The 16,088-nt window shown below is 36.1% G+C and overlaps 5 protein-coding genes and 1 non-coding gene across 6 annotated transcripts; 5 read left to right on the top strand and 1 right to left on the bottom strand.

Moving 5' to 3' along the window:
* The first annotated feature begins 1,211 nt into the window (after positions 1-1,211).
* On the top strand, positions 1,212-1,961 carry LOC105115481 (uncharacterized). The gene is made up of 3 exons (XM_011012374.1): positions 1,212-1,376; positions 1,534-1,596; positions 1,681-1,961. Exons 1-3 carry the CDS (start codon positions 1,353-1,355, stop codon positions 1,942-1,944), a joined length of 351 nt encoding a protein of 116 aa, XP_011010676.1. The 5' UTR covers positions 1,212-1,352; the 3' UTR covers positions 1,945-1,961.
* Positions 1,962-2,867: 906 nt separating this feature from the next.
* TRNAG-UCC (transfer RNA glycine (anticodon UCC)) lies at positions 2,868-2,939 on the top strand. Its single transcript has one exon. It is a non-coding gene; the product is annotated as a tRNA-Gly (tRNA).
* Positions 2,940-7,304: 4,365 nt separating this feature from the next.
* On the top strand, positions 7,305-8,972 carry LOC105115480 (pectate lyase 1-like). The gene is made up of 4 exons (XM_011012373.1): positions 7,305-7,730; positions 7,818-8,173; positions 8,407-8,545; positions 8,685-8,972. The coding sequence occupies exons 1-4, from the start codon at positions 7,305-7,307 to the stop codon at positions 8,910-8,912; spliced, it is 1,149 nt and encodes a 382-aa protein (XP_011010675.1). The 3' UTR covers positions 8,913-8,972.
* A 964-nt stretch (positions 8,973-9,936) lies between these two features.
* LOC105115479 (probable polyamine transporter At3g13620) lies at positions 9,937-11,863 on the top strand. The gene has a single exon (XM_011012372.1). It carries the CDS (start codon positions 10,116-10,118, stop codon positions 11,529-11,531), a length of 1,416 nt encoding a protein of 471 aa, XP_011010674.1. The 5' UTR covers positions 9,937-10,115; the 3' UTR covers positions 11,532-11,863.
* A 1,496-nt stretch (positions 11,864-13,359) lies between these two features.
* Positions 13,360-14,954, top strand: LOC105115478 (probable polyamine transporter At3g13620). Its single transcript, XM_011012371.1, has one exon. The coding sequence runs from the start codon at positions 13,409-13,411 to the stop codon at positions 14,816-14,818; it is 1,410 nt and encodes a 469-aa protein (XP_011010673.1). The 5' UTR covers positions 13,360-13,408; the 3' UTR covers positions 14,819-14,954.
* Positions 14,825-16,085, bottom strand: LOC105115498 (feruloyl CoA ortho-hydroxylase 2-like; the record flags this gene model as incomplete). The annotated part of the gene is made up of 2 exons (XM_011012404.1): positions 14,825-15,716; positions 15,826-16,085. Coding segments are annotated over 2 exons (837 nt in total), but the record flags the coding sequence as incomplete, so codon positions are not given.
* Between the last annotated feature and the right edge of the window lie 3 nt (positions 16,086-16,088).

Genomic DNA, 16,088 nt, shown 5'->3' with positions numbered 1-16,088 from the left:
CTCTCTCATTTTGCTCTCTCATATATGCCTCTATTTATAGGCATTCATGGAGGCTCTTCTTGGTTTATTGTCAACATTGGTGGTTACCAACTCTAGCTCATTCAACAATGGTGGCCACCAACTTTAGCTCATTCAACAATGGTGGCTACCAATAGTCAATGGTTGGTGCCATCCATTTGTTGTACATGAAATGGCAATCAACCTAACAGAAGTCACTTACCTTGAGCGACAATGATGTGCGCCGGCTGGTATTACGTATTCTAATTTAAAAAATAATATAAATTATATTTTTAAAGTTTATAATTTAAATTTATTAATTAAAATGATTCTTTACTATAATATTATAATTTTAATAATCAAATAATTATGTGTTTGAATATTATTATTTTTATTTTAATTAATAAAATTAAGCAAATAATTTTTACTTAAAAAATATTAAAAAATAATATAAATTATATCTCATAACTAATTAAACTTTATGATTATTTGAATTAACCTTCACTTCCCTTAAACTTTTGATTTTCAGCATTTCCCCATTTCCTCCATAACTTACATGAAAAATATTTAATATTTTGATAAGGCAGCAACCAGTCTTAGCTTCGAGGAATAACCAGCTTATTCCAGAATTTCTAATGGAGAAGGTCTGTACTCTTATTTCTTTTGAAACTTTTGATTTTCAGAATTTTCCAATTTCTTCCACTACTTCCATGAAAAATATTTAATGTTTTGATAATGCAGTTGCCTGAGTTAGTTTCGGGGAATAACCAGACTATTCCATAGTTTCTAACGGAGAAGGTCTATGCTCCTATTCTTTTGAAAAACTTTTGATTTTCAGAATTTTCTAATCTTCACCACGACTTCCATGAAAAATATTTGATGTTTTGATGATGCATGCAGCTACCAGAGTTACGTTTGTGAAATGACCACTCTCTTCAAGAATTAATAGCGAATACGATTTTAATGGAGAAGGTCTATACTTTATTTCTTTTGAGACTTTTGATTTTAAGAATTTTCCACTTCCCACCACAGCTTCCATGAAAAATATTTAATGCTTTGATAATGCAGTTACCTTACTTAGCTTCGTGGAACACGCAGCCTCTTCCAGATCGTTACAAGCAAATGGTATGTTGTCACAAAGTTCTAATAACATGTAAAAGCATGAAAGCTGAAAGCAAATTATATATATCTAAACACGTGGAATTCCTTTTCGTCTGTCTTCTTTTTAAAATAATTCTTCGAATGTTGATATCACAACCTGTATATGGATATTGGCCAACTTTGCAGATAATCGTCTAGAAAACCTTGCTACATCTGTCTTCAGCCAAGACGACTCCAAGATAGACTTACTTTCGATGAATGATAATGATGAGAACCAGGTGATATATACTGAGTCAAATCTTGTCTAACTTCTTTTAATCTATATATAATAGTACATGGGATAATCTTATATTATGAGTTTCTACCAGTCATAATTGTATTGTTTTGTGTATTATCAATTATCTCACATTATGTCATTGTGAATTAATTGTACAGGATGCAGTCTATACTGTAGAGGCAGAACAGCTGCTGGATGCTGGAGAAAGTTCACGTCCTAGAGTAAGAACTATGGAAACAACGCTTTTGAGAATTGGCGAGATTTTCTTAACTGCCTTGTTTACAACTAACTACTTTCTTGTATAGGAAATATCAGGATGGACTTTGCTGATGACAAACTTAAGCCTAGAGATTGCATCAGCGGTTTTTGACCAGATGGGTTATGCACAAATTGGCACGGTGTTGGCATTTGTAGCTTCGCTTCTTGCTGCCGTTGAACTCATTCACATGGCTCGAAAGGAAAGAATTAAACGGGCGGTCATGAGCTCATTGCCACCTTTTCATCTCCGATCAACTTGTACTTCCGCAACTAGAAAGCCTGTTGGCACTATTGTTGAGTATTTTGGATAATTGGCTGGTGCTGTCTGGCAATGTGTTTGTTCAACTGTGGAGTATACGTATACTCGTAAGGAGAAAGATAATCCAATTAAGATGTGTCTTCTGCCTTTCATTTTCTTATTATGCGTGGTGATTTCCAAACTATTAGTCGACAAGAGTTCCGTTGAGGAGAGTTCTTAGCAATGGTATTTTCTTTGAACTAGAAGAAATTGCTAGTATTGTGTTTCAAGGACTCTTTTTAGTGGGAATGTGTCAAAGCATTTGATTCCTAGATTTTCTTATCGAAGACCTACACTTCTAATGCAATTAAGACACTATTTTTGACACAGTGAGCATGAGTAGATTTTGAACTGAAAATGTGCATGCAAGTTGCTACAAGGTTGCGTTTGGTTGGTGTTTAAGGATAGAAACTGGAAATATTGACGTCTTCCAATAACCGAGGAAACGCATGCCTGCTCATTCCGCTGTAGAAACTGGAAATGTTGAACACATCTTACAGCTTCAGAAAACTATTCTCAGGCAGTAGGTTAGGTTGGAATAGAAGTAATAAAACGAGCTAGCTACCTCCAAAATAACAGAAAATTTACATCTACATAATATCTATTTTCCAGCTATAAAATTTCCATGCATATACTAAATCGCATCAATAATATGCTGTTTTTGGGACCTAAAAGTTTTGGAAAATCTATATTTTGAAAAGGAAGAGGGTGCCTCATCTTATATGAGACTCCTTCTTTTTTTTTCAATCAAATTTAAAAACCATAGCAATTACACCTATAGATTAATTTTATAATCTGACCTAAAATCGGATTTCTTGACAAATCAAATTGAGAGTTCACCGACGGACTATCTTCAAGGATTTTTTTTCATTATTTATTTTTTTCTTAAAAGGCAAGACTTGTAAATATTTCAAACATGGCAAAAAATTAACCAAAGCGTTTGTAGTCCAACGGTTAGGATAATTGCCTTCCAAGCAATAGACCCGGGTTCGACTCCCGGCAAACGCATTTTACTTGGCTGCCATAAGGATGCCGGTGGATAGTGGCATGATATCCTATCCTTTTTTAGGTGAGAAAAACTCACTTTACTTGGCGTCACTCATTTTCATCGAAACCCAGTTTCATAGGCTTAGCCAATACTACATCCAAGAAACCCCAGTGTTCCAGCCGGGAGTTCTTTTGGAGTCAACACCGAGGGGGTATCGCCTGAGCCTGAAGTCCTCCTAATAGACAAGGAAGGGCTTTTACTCAACAAGGGGGATGGATCAACGCCAGATAATTCAGAAACGAGCCAGCAGAATGGGACTCCAAAATCACAGGTCTCCTGTGCAAATTGAGTCAGTACCACTTGCGTCTATGAAGCATAAGAGTATTCCAGCATTAGGATCGCTCAGACATGAGCTATAGACATTAATCGTATGTAGTTTAACCTTGAACAAAGACTGAGATCTTCTGATATATGTAAGGAACTTTTCTTGTGAAGTTTCTGCACAAACTTTCAGTTCCGTGGCTGGCAAAAGAAGTCTAAATTTTCGCATAGCCCTGAAAATCTTAAACGGAAACTCATTAGTTCTATGAACTAGGAGTCCATAGCCAAGCTCAGCAATCATGAACACAGCTTAATTTAATTTTATGTTAATAAACACGGAAGGGATTGTACAAGGCATCATTACAAAAACGTCTTCCATTAGCAATTTGCTTCAATTCCATGTCCATGCAATTTGACTATGTAACGGTAATTAGTGAGATACAGAGTTTGGTTTGTAGTACAAAAGTTACCACATATGCTCTTTGATGATCCAAATGGTTTCTTTGAGTCCACAGGTTCAAGAAAACTTAAAAAAAATCTGTCGAGAGTTTGCATTTAAGAAGATAACAAAGAAAACCCATTAATGTCAGGAAGCAACATAATCACATATCATAAGAATGAACTGCTAAATAACTATGCAAGGCTATGCATGTATTTATGTAAGTTAACAAACTTTTTACCTTGGAAATCTGTTCTTTGGTAATTTTTGATGGGTGCCAAAGTGAAACATTATTCTAGTAGTATGAGTTTCTGGGATTACTGGATGGTGTTTCCATTGATTCTTTGGGAAGATATCATTGTGATTTGTAGCAAATGTTACCTGCTTTAGAGAAATAGACTCCATTGCCATAGCTGCAAAGGAGGGGAGGAGGGAGGAGATATTTCATATTTGCAAAAGCTTGCCTGTTTTCAATACGACCAGACGTTTCTGATGCAGGCTGGTGTTATGTGGTTTAACAGAAATGAATCCAACTTAAAACCTAATGTATTATAGCTAAGCAAGTGTTGTCATCCTAAAAATAGAGATATTGGCAGCAAAATCTCCATTGTTTTGTTCACTGTTTGTTTGTTTGTTTTTAGGACTTGAATTTAGCATACGTAATTTTAGCCAATGATATCACACCTGCTTACCATTTTTTAGAATTTGAAAAAAATTCACATGCACATTTTTTTTATAAATAAAATTAATAACTTAACCCTACTTCATTTCGACTTTGATACTCTAAAAATTGGTGTAATGGTTCTGAAGAACCCAGTTAGCTATAAGATGTGTCTATTCCAGTTTTATGGTTTATAGAGCTTGGAGGAATTTTAGGGAAAAATATTATTTTTTTAATTATTATTATTATTATTTCCTATTTAGTTTAGGATTATTTTTTTTTCATGATTTTTTTTTCTATTTATTTTAGAAAATCAAACATTAAGATTGCTATTTTTTTCTTTTTAGTTTAGGTATCCCTAAAACAACTCAATAATTATTAATTGAGATTTTTTTCAGCCTAGAATTATTATAAATAAGGTTGCTTACCTTGTGTATTTTAGAATAATATATTATACTTTTATTCTCAAAAATAAAATTATAAATTAGGGTTTTGTATGATAACTATATTCGATTTCAATTTTATTTTTCTAATTTATTGTTTTATTGTCTTCTTGGTTATATTTTTATCTGTATCAATTAATATTAGAATTCAAATATCTTGAAAGTTATTTGCTTGTTGTATGTTGAAATAACCATGACTATAAGAGTTATTAAAATAAAATAAGCTCGTGACAGAGAAAATGTGATACATGTAAAAATAAATTGTAAAATTAACTCATCATTCAGTATAGGTGAGGAGTTCGAGAGATTATGAGTAGAAAAAACAATTTCTAATATAATGTTAAAACTGAATGTTTTGATTATCTAGTTTCTTTGAGGATTGGAATTAACTATCAAAATTTAAAAAAAAAAAATATTAAAAGAGATAATTTAGATATAAAATTCTTGATTTGTGATGTGGATGAGAATTGAACCAAATTAGATATTATTTCAAATGTGATTTTTTTATAAAGCACATTGCAATGATACACCTCACATGTGCTTGAAGGGAGTTGTGGAATTGATGGAGTTAAAATTGGAAACAAATTTTCAAATATTCTTCTAACTCCGTTATTGATTTTATTGTTAGGAAAATTAAATAGTGGTTGTCATAAGGCTGGAGAAAACCATAGCCTTTTTTGTTTTTACTATTGCTTTTCAAATTTTGAAAGAAATTTTATCAACTCTCGTTTCTATCTTATATATTCTGTTTCCATGCCTATATCTCCCTTTTAAAATCCATCTCTCTCGTTTTTCTCTCTTTTTCATAGCCAAAATACTAACGTTGCCTTTTCACTAAAACCCTAATCCTCTCTCCCTCTTTTACTCACACCATGAAGAGCCAAGAAGATTTAGAAACCAACGAGCAAGAGATCTCCACGAAGAGAAAGCACAGCAGCAACAACAGCATTAGCCAGCAAGATTTGGAAGGTGAAGATGAAGAAGATTTTGACCTTACACTTTCTTTATCTTTTCGTCCTCCGAGATCCAATAAGAAAACTACCCTGCAAAACATCATTATCAGTAACTCATCAACCATTAGCCCAGCATCAAGATATCCCTCAAATTGAAATCCCACCGGATGACCAGATGACACCAAGGCCTCTTGGCCCTCTTCAGCTTTCTCGCAGGCACGCCCCATTCGCTCATATTCCTGTGACTGAACCATTGCTGTACACTGCTAACTAGAAGCAAGTATTAGTAACTACAAGTACCCGCATTTTCATCATTTTGACAAAGCTTCCATCATATAATCTCTTCAAAAAAAATCTTTCAATTTACCTTATCATTCTTCATCTGGTTTTAGATAAAATAAATCCATCAGTAGAACATACATAATCAGATTTTAAGGTGGCGGTAACACACTACTATAATGGTTTTCTCCAGTATCTCATTCATATTAATTTGAAAATATCTTTCGCAAAAGAGTTTACAATAATCAGAGTCAAATTACCATTGTTCATACCCCCTTCTTTCTCCTAGTGTCAATTAAAAGAATAAAAAAAATCACACAATTCTAACACATTATTCACCGCTCAAATTCATGAATCACATACTTTTTGAACATTAGCACCTAATCTTGTCACAGCAAATATCAACTCTTTTATTTGCATGCGCAATACATGAAAAATAATAATAATAATAATAATAATAAGTTACTCCAATGAGTCTTGTAAATTTTAGAATCGATGAATACTTATAAAATTATTAAATTTAAAATTTATAGAATTAGTTGAAATACATGCAAGCGAGTCTAAATATCCATATTAAAAAAAAAAAAAAAACAAACTTGAACAGGCTCTTAGCCACAATAAATTGGAAGGGTTAATTTTAATTTTTTTTAAATAAAAATCAAAATAAAATCATTTTACCATATTTTTTTATAAAAAAATTAATAAATTGATAATTAGATTTTAACCAGATCAAAATTTGATCAACCAGGTCAATAAATCAACCCTTAGGTTTTTTTATCGAGTTAGCAAAGTTTCATACTTTTTTTTCCTTCAATCCAGACCGGTTCATACCTTCCATATTGCTGGTCAAGTTGTTGAGCATATGCAAGTTGTAATACAATGATTACAGGCAAGGTTTATAGTACACTTGATAATCTTGCATTTTTCAAGTTCTAAAAAAAGTGGGAAGAGGGTGTGATGAGTGGTTACAATTAAGGATGCTAAATTCAAGTCTTAACATAATGGAGAATAAACAACCATGCAAACCCAAACAGTGCACAAAATAATGGAGATATTATTGCAATCTCTATTTTTAGGACGACAACACTTACAATACATTAGGTTTCAAGTTGGATTTAGTTACAAATACAGCAAATCAGCTCTCACTGCAGCAAATCTGTTGTAACCAACTGATCAAACTACACCAGCCTGCATCATTGCTTAGCTCCTCTTGATCCTATATAAACATCTCCACCATTCCCCAACTCTTACATTGCAAATTTAATCTCTATTCTACTCTATCATCGATCATGGCTGTCTTCAGGCCCTTTGTTGTACTTCTTTCCATTTGCATCCTTTCCTTCATTCCCAATGCTTGTCATGGGGCCAGCAAAATGAATGTCATTGATCAATGCTGGAGAATGAATTCAAATTGGCAGAGAAGCCGACAACATCTGGCTACTTGCTCTGTGGGGTTTGCAGGGAAAATGACCAACAATGTTGGGAAAAATGTTATATGGTATAAGGTCACCGATCCTAGTGACGACCCTGTGAATCCCAAACAAGGGACATTAAGATATGGAGCTACCATGATCACAGGAAAAGTCTGGATCACTTTTGAGAAGAACATGGACATTAAACTTGAGAAACCTCTTCTTATTAGCAGCCATACTGCCATTGATGGTCGTGGCGTTGATGTCAGCATTGAAGGCATCGGATGCCTCGTGGTGTACAAGGTACGTTAATTTAATCTCTAGTTGCCATTATTGCTGATTATATAGGCAGTGCATGCTCTGTCTAAAACATCAATGTTGTTTGTCTAGGCAACCGACGTGATCATCCATGGCCTAAAGATTCACCATTGCAAGGCACAGGGACCTAGCTCAGTCATGGGACCGGATGGGAAACTAATGCCGTTAGGTCAGATGGATGGGGATGCCATAAGGCTGGTCACTGCATCTAAGGTTTGGATAGACCACAATACATTATACTCGTGCCAGGATGGTCTTCTTGATGTCACTCGTGGATCTACATTTGTTACTGTTTCTAACAATTGGTTTAGAGACCAAGACAAGGTTATGCTTCTTGGACATGATGATGGGTATTTGAGAGACAAGAACATGAAGGTCACGGTTGCCTTCAATCATTTTGGTCCTAATTGCAACCAAAGAATGCCAAGGTAATTAATAATACCTAATTAAATACCACAATTTCTGGCATTTGGTTAATATTATCTTAGATAGAAGAGACAGAGATGAGGATAGGGACTGACTTTAAAGCTGACTTTAAAGCTGTCCAATGAACGCATTTTCTGTCTGTCTTTCTAACTAAACAAATTTCTGCAGCAGTCTGAATCATGAATCGTGTATTCAAGATTTTACACTGATATATAAATCATTGAAAATAATGCAGGGTTCGCCATGGATATGCACATGTAGCTAACAATCTGTACCTGGGATGGGAACAATATGCAATTGGAGGAAGCATGAATCCTAGCATCAAGAGTGAATCCAACCATTTTATTGCACCTAAACAATCCGGAAAGAAGGAGGTAAAGCTTTCAACTGTCAAATATATATTTGATCATCCACGAATCGATCATTATCTTTCAAATCATGCAAATTAAGGAGACGGGGGTATCTGAATTAAGGACCAGAAAAACTAAGAAAAAAATTCTGATATTTTAACAGGTAACTTGGAGAAATACGGAGATTGGTGCAAAAGGCAAGCCCTGGAACTTCTACTCTGTAGGGGATATGTTTACAAATGGAGCTTCTTTTGTCCAGACCGGCCGCAGAGGTACGGCAAAGCCCAACTACAATAAGGAGCAAACGTTCAAAGTTGGAAGTGCAAACTCTGTACAGTCAATGACTAGCTCAGCAGGTGCTTTAACATGTTCAAGAACATTGACATGCTGATGAGTCATGAGTGATGAGTCTGAGAGTTGCAGATTCAGAGAAAATGCAGATCCTAAAAATGAAAATGTTTTCTTCTCGTATTCCATACACGTACGCTTTATTAATGAGTAATATAAAATTATTTTCAACATTTTATCTAATAATTTAAACTTTTGAGATAATATATTTTTTTTATAACGTCATGTATAACTAAGCTAGTAGGAATTTCAATTTCATGCTTGTTTGTTCCATAATCAAATAACTTTAAAGTTTTTGAATTGGCAAAGATGAGGACACATATCAAATGAGTTTTAGCCTCTCTTTTTTGAAGGTTCTAACAAGAAATGTGCCAGACATAGCAATCTGACTAACTTGAAAGTAAAACTGTTGGAAGCGAAAAGGTTGTAAATATGCATGCCTGGTGTCCTATTTAATTATATTTCCTTACAGGAAGTTGTTTATGCAACCTTCTAATAACAGGAAACCAAGATAAGAAAGGTTACAATGCTTACTGTTAAGTTTGGCCTGAGATGCTTTCTTGGTTGTTGACTGATGTAGAATTGGATTTGGAGCTTGCTGGTTTCAATGCCGGCCGCATAAACAAACAAACGCAGCCTTATTTTCTTGTTTTTGTACCTTATTATTTTCTTGGTGCATATGGTCTTGATTTTCTTTTGCTTTTCTGCTCCTGTTTCGCCAACACGTTTTTGGCTTCTTTAATCTTGCAAATTGATAGTATATAATTCTGAGTTCATTCATAACAGGAAAACAAAAAACCAAAAAAAACAAGTGATTTTTTGTTTTCTTTTATGTAATACTAGCTCGATTGAGTTGATATGGTTTATAAATCAACTAAAACCTTAGCTCGAATTATTCTTTGGAATCCAATATTTTAGGATTAGCCCACCAAGCCGACACGACTATATTCTAAACGATTGCCAAATATTTGGATCTTCATAACACATTCTTTATTTTTTTATATATATATATAGTCTCCATCTTACTTTGCTGACTCGATTGGCAGCTCACCTTTTCTAAAATATGAGGTTGGTATCATGATTAAAGAAAAAAACACACGCCTCTTCTGTCTATCTCTCTCTCTCTGCTATGGCTCCATAGCCGTCGCAATCACATTTTTCATGCCCTTCAATAATCTGTCCACTTGTTATATGTATATACATACAAGGAGAAATCCAAAGGCAGAGCACCAAAACACGAGAAAAAATGTCTTCTCTAAACCTGGAAACCACCTCCGAAACCCCACCCAGAGTACCGGACTCCCTTCAAGAACTTCCTATCACCACCACCGCCAAGAAATTCCCAAAAAAACTCACTTTGGTCCCTCTAATATTCTTAATCTACTTTGAAGTTGCTGGGGGTCCTTATGGAGAAGAACCTGCGGTCCAGGCTGCAGGGCCTCTGTATGCCTTACTTGGTTTCTTGATATTTCCATTTATATGGAGTATTCCTGAGGCTCTTATCACCGCTGAGCTCTCCACTGCTTACCCTGGAAATGGAGGTTTTGTCATTTGGGCTGAAAGGGCTTTTGGTCCTTTCTGTGGATCTCTGATGGGTTCTTGGAAATTCTTGAGTGGTGTTATTAATATTGCTGCTTTTCCTGTTCTTTGCATTGATTACATGGAGAAGGTAGTTCCTGCTTTGGAATCAGGTTGGCCTAGAAAAGTTGCTGTCTTGATTTCAACATTGTTGTTATCCTTTTTAAACTATACTGGATTGGCTATTGTTGGTTATGCTGCTGTTCTGCTTGGTCTTGTTTCGCTTTCGCCTTTTATAGTTATGTCTTTGATAGCAATCCCTAAGATTCATCCTCATAGGTGGATAAGTTTTGGCCAAAAGGGTGTGAAAAAGGACTGGACTCTGTTCTTTAACACACTTTTTTGGAACTTGAATTTCTGGGACAATGTTAGTACTTTGGCTGGTGAAGTGGATGCACCCCGGAAAACATTTCCTATGGCCTTGCTTGTGGCTGTGATCTTCACTTGTGTGTCTTACTTGATTCCACTTTTCGCGGTGACTGGTGCTGTTTCTGTGGATCAAAGTCTATGGGAATCAGGATTTCATGCCACTGCTGCAGAGATGATTGCAGGGAAGTGGCTAAAGTATTGGATTGAAGTTGGTGCTGTGTTATCTGCTATTGGTTTATATGAGGCTCAATTAAGTAGTAGTGCATACCAGCTTCTTGGTATGGCTGATTTAGGATTTGTTCCAAACTTCTTTGCCATTAGGTCTAAAAGGTTCAACACACCTTGGGTGGGGATATTGCTATCCACTTTGATCACAATTGGTGTCTCATATATGACCTTTACAGATATCATTTCGTCAGCTAATTTCTTATATAGTTTAGGTATGTTGTTAGAGTTTGCATCTTTTATTTGGTTGAGAAAGAAATTGCCAGGGTTGAAAAGGCCTTACAGGATTCCAATGAGGCTTCCAGGTTTGATTGTTATGTGCTTAGTACCATCTGCATTTTTGGTTCTTATAATGGCTATTGCCACCAAGACTGTTTACTTGGTGAGTGGTTTGATGACTGTGGGTGCCATTGGATTTTACGTATTTATGAATTTTTGCAAGACAAAGCGGTGGTTCAAGTTTAGCAGCGGTGAAGTCATTGAAGATTGATGTATAAGAGAAGGTTGTTATCTTGTTGAATTGGTCATGAATGAATTTGGCTTAGTGCTTAAGAAAAAGACATGTAGACAGTCACATGGAATCTGTGGACTCCCGATTCTCAACAACATGGCACTTGGCATTGGAGAATCTGCATAGGATCTAAAGATCCTATTTCTACTAGGGTTGTATGGTTGTAAAGTTATGAGATCAAGAAATTAGGTTAATGAAAACAGCTTCTGTACTGTTATTCTCTCCTGCTTTTTCTCTGTTTATTAGCCCTAACCTCCCAGGATTTGTACTCTTTTTTTTGGCTTAAAAGAAATCCGTGATGATTTAACTAACTCAATTTGATGTAGACTTTGTCAATCTTGGACCCCTAAAAAAGGGATGAATGAGTCTAGAATTGAATGCAGGCATCGATAAGTTTAAATCAAAGAATAAAAGGAAAAAAAAAATCCTTTCTATCTCCCCGAGGAGAGGGAAAAAAGTCAACTATTAGCACAATGATTACCCTCTCTATAAATATAGTGATTTCTAACATCCCAGTCATGCTGAATAAGCTGAAAAATCTATTTTAAAAGAGGGTCCTTAGCCAGAGACTCGGATGCACCCCTAGCTGCATTCACCACCATGGCTGAATCCATCTACAACTTCACCAGTTTGAATCTCCTTGGAACAAAGATAGGACCTACAAGAAGATATTAGCATGGTTTACAACAAAGGGAAGGAAATATTGAGTATTCAAACTGGTAACTGCAAGAAGATATTAGCATTAATGTTGAAGATTTTCTGCTTATTTTTTAAACAAAAAGGACATGGTTTAAAAGATGGTTTCATTTTCTGCTTATGTTGAATAAGTGTTCTTTTGATTTTGATAAAAAGCAGTGGGGCACCTTTGATGCTTACAATATTGTGAGAGACGGTTTCATTTTCTTTGGCACTGTCAAGAACAGTAATCAACTGCGTGCGTAGAACGGCATGTATGAGCTGAATTTCTAAATTATACTGAGGAATCTCTATGATTCAATTTCTATTCTTGATTAAACATAATAGGGATTGAGATGACAATGACTTTGCTTAGAATTTGGAGAGCTTGGCCATTAATGCATGGAACTTAACAAAATAATGCAGAAGCAATTGAAAAAGTGGAGGGCCCTGACTTGTGTGTTTGCATATCTTTCCCCACAAGATTTTTTTGACGAGGATACATAACAAGGCATGCACCTCTTTCCCAATCTGGCCCAATCTGGCCCCATTTTGCTAGCTGTGAATGATGGAGGTGGATCTTGGATGCAATGTAACTGCAGCCTAGTGTGAACTTACTTCATGATCTTATTGAAGATATTCACAGGGGTGGTTAGAAAGAATTTCCAGTTAAATGAGAGCAACTTGCATCCACTATTAATTTTGGTAATGTGGTATGATTGGGATGATAACTTGTCAAATTTGACACGAACATTGACTTGGAACAAGATTAGGTTCACAACTTTTTAATAATTTTCTTATAATTTTTACACCATATAATTCATATGTTTTAAAAACAAAAGATCAAAGTGTATCCATTATGTGGGACAAGAAAATAAATTATGTGACAGTTTCTTTTATCACAATATCATGTGTCAGTCAAAAATATTTTTAACTCCTTTTCTTATATTTTTTCTCCAACTATTGGTAATTATCTTAAAAATATTTTAAATTTTAAAATTTAAAATATTTTTTCCATGTTCACCTGTCATTCCATATCAACATTGAATTGCCTACATCTCATTTATCAAATTGAATTTTCATGACCGAGGACAAAAAAAAAATGGCCCACCACCCCTCCAAATTCCATTCATAAAGCCTTACAAACCTACCAGTATATTCAAAGCTTTGACACCGAAAGGATGGAACCCCACCTCTCCTCTTCAAACACTCAACATCTCCTGGAACAACAGCCACCCACCACCACCACCACCACCAAAAGCCATGGAAAACTAGCATTAATCCCACTTGTTTTCCTCATCTTCTTTGAGGTATCAGGGGGTCCTTATGGTGAAGAATCAGCTGTGGGAGCTGCTGGGCCTCTTTGGGCCATACTGGGCTTTTTCATATTTCCCTTCATTTGGAGCATCCCCGAGGCCCTTGTCACCGCCGAGCTCGCCACCGCCTTTCCAGGCAACGGTGGTTTTGTCGTCTGGGCCCATCAGGCCTTCGGACCCTTCTGGGGTTCCCTGATGGGTTCCTGGAAGTTCCTTACTGGTGTCCTGAATCTGGCTTCATATCCAGTTCTTTGCATAGACTATCTCAAGTTGGTTTTCCCAGTTTTCTCTTTAGGTGTGCCTCGCTATATTGCCATATTGGTCTCAACTTTGGTGTTGTCGTTTCTAAACTATACAGGTTTGGCAATTGTTGGTTACACTGCTGTTACTTTAGGTATCGTGTCACTTTCACCATTTGTAGTACTGACATTAGTTTCAATCCCCAAGATTGATCCTTCAAGATGGATCAGTTTAGGACAGAAGGGTGTCCAAAAGGATTGGACATTGTTTTTTAATACTCTGTTTTGGAACTTAAATTTTTGGGATAGTGCTAGTACTTTAGCTGGTGAAGTTGAGCAACCTCAAAGGACTTTTCCAATAGCACTTTTATCTGCTGGCGTGCTCACTTGTTTAGGTTACTTAGTACCTCTTTTAGCTGCCACAGGGGCTATACCATTAAGCCAAGAAGATTGGACTGATGGCTATTTTGCTTATGTAGCTGAAATGGTTGCTGGGAAATGGTTGAAATTATGGATGGAAATTGGTGCATGTTTATCTGTTATTGGATTATATGAAGCACAATTGAGTAGTTGTGCATACCAAGTTTTAGGCATGGCTGACTTGGGATTTTTGCCAGAATTTTTTGGTGTGAGATCGAAGTGGTTTAACACACCTTGGGTGGCAATTCTGGTCTCAACAGTAATAGCATTAGCAGGTTGTTATATGGATTTTGCAGACATAATTTCTTCAGTGAATTTCTTGTACAGTTTAGGCATGTTGTTGGAATTTGCATCATTTTTATGGCTGAGGAGGAAAATGCCAAGTATAGACAGGCCATTTAGGGTTCCAATGGGATTGCCTGGCTTGATCATAATGTGCTTGATTCCATCTGTGTTTCTGGTCTATGTTATGGCTGTGGCAACCAGAACTGTGTATATGGTGAGCTTTATTTTGACTGTTCTTGGGATTTTATGGTACTTCTTCATGAAGTTTTGCAAATCAAAGATGTGGCTTCAATTTAACAGCACTGGAGAAAAACTGGAATATGAGGATTAGAGTAGGTTTTTTTCTGTTTATTCTATTGTTCAGGAATTGTTTGCTTGTATTGAAATTGTTTCTGGTCATCTGTGAAGTCATGTATATACTCAACTTCTGATCTTATAAAAAGAAAAATCAAATTTATTTTTGTTCATTTCTTGAATTGATTGATTGTAGTTTACATTTATGAAGTCATGGTTACCGCTTCAGCTCTTCTAGGAATTGAATTCAGAATCATCAGAGAATGAAAGTTGGATTGATTGGTGGCACTTCAAATTCTCTGTGTACAAGATACATCCTCAGGTCTGAACAAGTTGCAACACCTGTAAAACAATAGCTTCATATTCTTATCTTAGCGAAATCGATTGTTTTCTTCCCATCATGTGCCTTTCGGAAGAAATGCTTGACGTAATCCGAGTACAGAACTTCCTTATACACTGCCTTCTCGCCGCTTGCCAGCACTTCATGAAAAGGAGATATTTTGTCTGATGGCCTTGGGTTGATGAATATGGGGATTGAAATCCTGTTCTTACTTCCATCTGTCATCACGCAGTGCTCAACACTCTTGTATCGACCATTGCTCATTATTTGTAGAGCATCACCAACATTGATCACAAGGGAACCGTTAACAGGAGGAACATGAATCCAGTAATCGTCATCTCCTCGGACGTAAAGTCCACCAACGTTATCTTGGAGGAGGGCTGTGAGTGTCGAGACATCAGAGTGGCGGCCAATTCCTACTGTGAGCTCAGGGTTTGGACAAATCGGATAGTAGTTAAGGTTAATCCTTTTAGACCCCATTAAGAGGGATTCTTTTTTCTCATCAATTTCAGTCACTTTCAGATTCTTCATTAACACATCTAGTAGCCTTCTGATAACAATTTCTGATCTCCTCATGTAGTCTAGCACTTGATCCCTGAAAGTAAAGCATTTCAGTCCAGTCCAAGCCATCTCTAACTAAATGATTTTGATGCATTTTAATAGATTACGCATGTGCAGCTTGTGAGAAGTTAAAAATTTGTTACTTGCAAACAGAGGGCCACAAAGCAGAAGCCTCGTCCTCAGAGACATAAAAGAGGCTAAGGTAATCTTTCCACTCTAAAGCCCTCTCAGCTTCCGGACTAAAGCTTGTGCCAAACCGCACGTTGTTAGAAGGAGAAAGCTCTTTTAAATACTTCCTCTTTTCCTCCGCTGGTAACCTGAAGAACCGATGAGTTGATTCCTTGACATTCTCAAGTACATGAACGGGAACCCCATGGTTAATAATCTGAAAGAAACCCCATCTTTC

The sequence above is a fragment of the Populus euphratica genome, unplaced genomic scaffold (assembly GCF_000495115.2).
Source record: "Populus euphratica unplaced genomic scaffold, PopEup_1.0 scaffold715.1, whole genome shotgun sequence".
Taxonomy (NCBI): Eukaryota; Viridiplantae; Streptophyta; class Magnoliopsida; order Malpighiales; family Salicaceae; genus Populus; species Populus euphratica.
The sequence above is the reverse complement of the archived record's forward strand: the minus strand, read 5'-3'. Positions and strand labels throughout refer to the sequence as shown.

Bases quoted from the DNA above. Each gene is read 5' to 3' on its own strand.
- LOC105115479 (XM_011012372.1), top strand. From the start codon at position 10,116: ATGTCTTCTCTAAACCTGGAAACCACCTCCGAAACCCCACCCAGAGTA.
- LOC105115480 (XM_011012373.1), top strand. From the start codon at position 7,305: ATGGCTGTCTTCAGGCCCTTTGTTGTACTTCTTTCCATTTGCATCCTT. The intron at 8,174-8,406 runs GTAATTAATAAT...AAAATAATGCAG, and splicing joins TGCAACCAAAGAATGCCAAG to GGTTCGCCATGGATATGCAC. The intron at 8,546-8,684 runs GTAAAGCTTTCA...ATATTTTAACAG, and splicing joins AACAATCCGGAAAGAAGGAG to GTAACTTGGAGAAATACGGA.
- LOC105115478 (XM_011012371.1), top strand. From the start codon at position 13,409: ATGGAACCCCACCTCTCCTCTTCAAACACTCAACATCTCCTGGAACAA.
- LOC105115481 (XM_011012374.1), top strand. From the start codon at position 1,353: ATGAATGATAATGATGAGAACCAG. The intron at 1,377-1,533 runs GTGATATATACT...TTAATTGTACAG, and splicing joins ATGATAATGATGAGAACCAG to GATGCAGTCTATACTGTAGA. The intron at 1,597-1,680 runs GTAAGAACTATG...TTTCTTGTATAG, and splicing joins GAGAAAGTTCACGTCCTAGA to GAAATATCAGGATGGACTTT.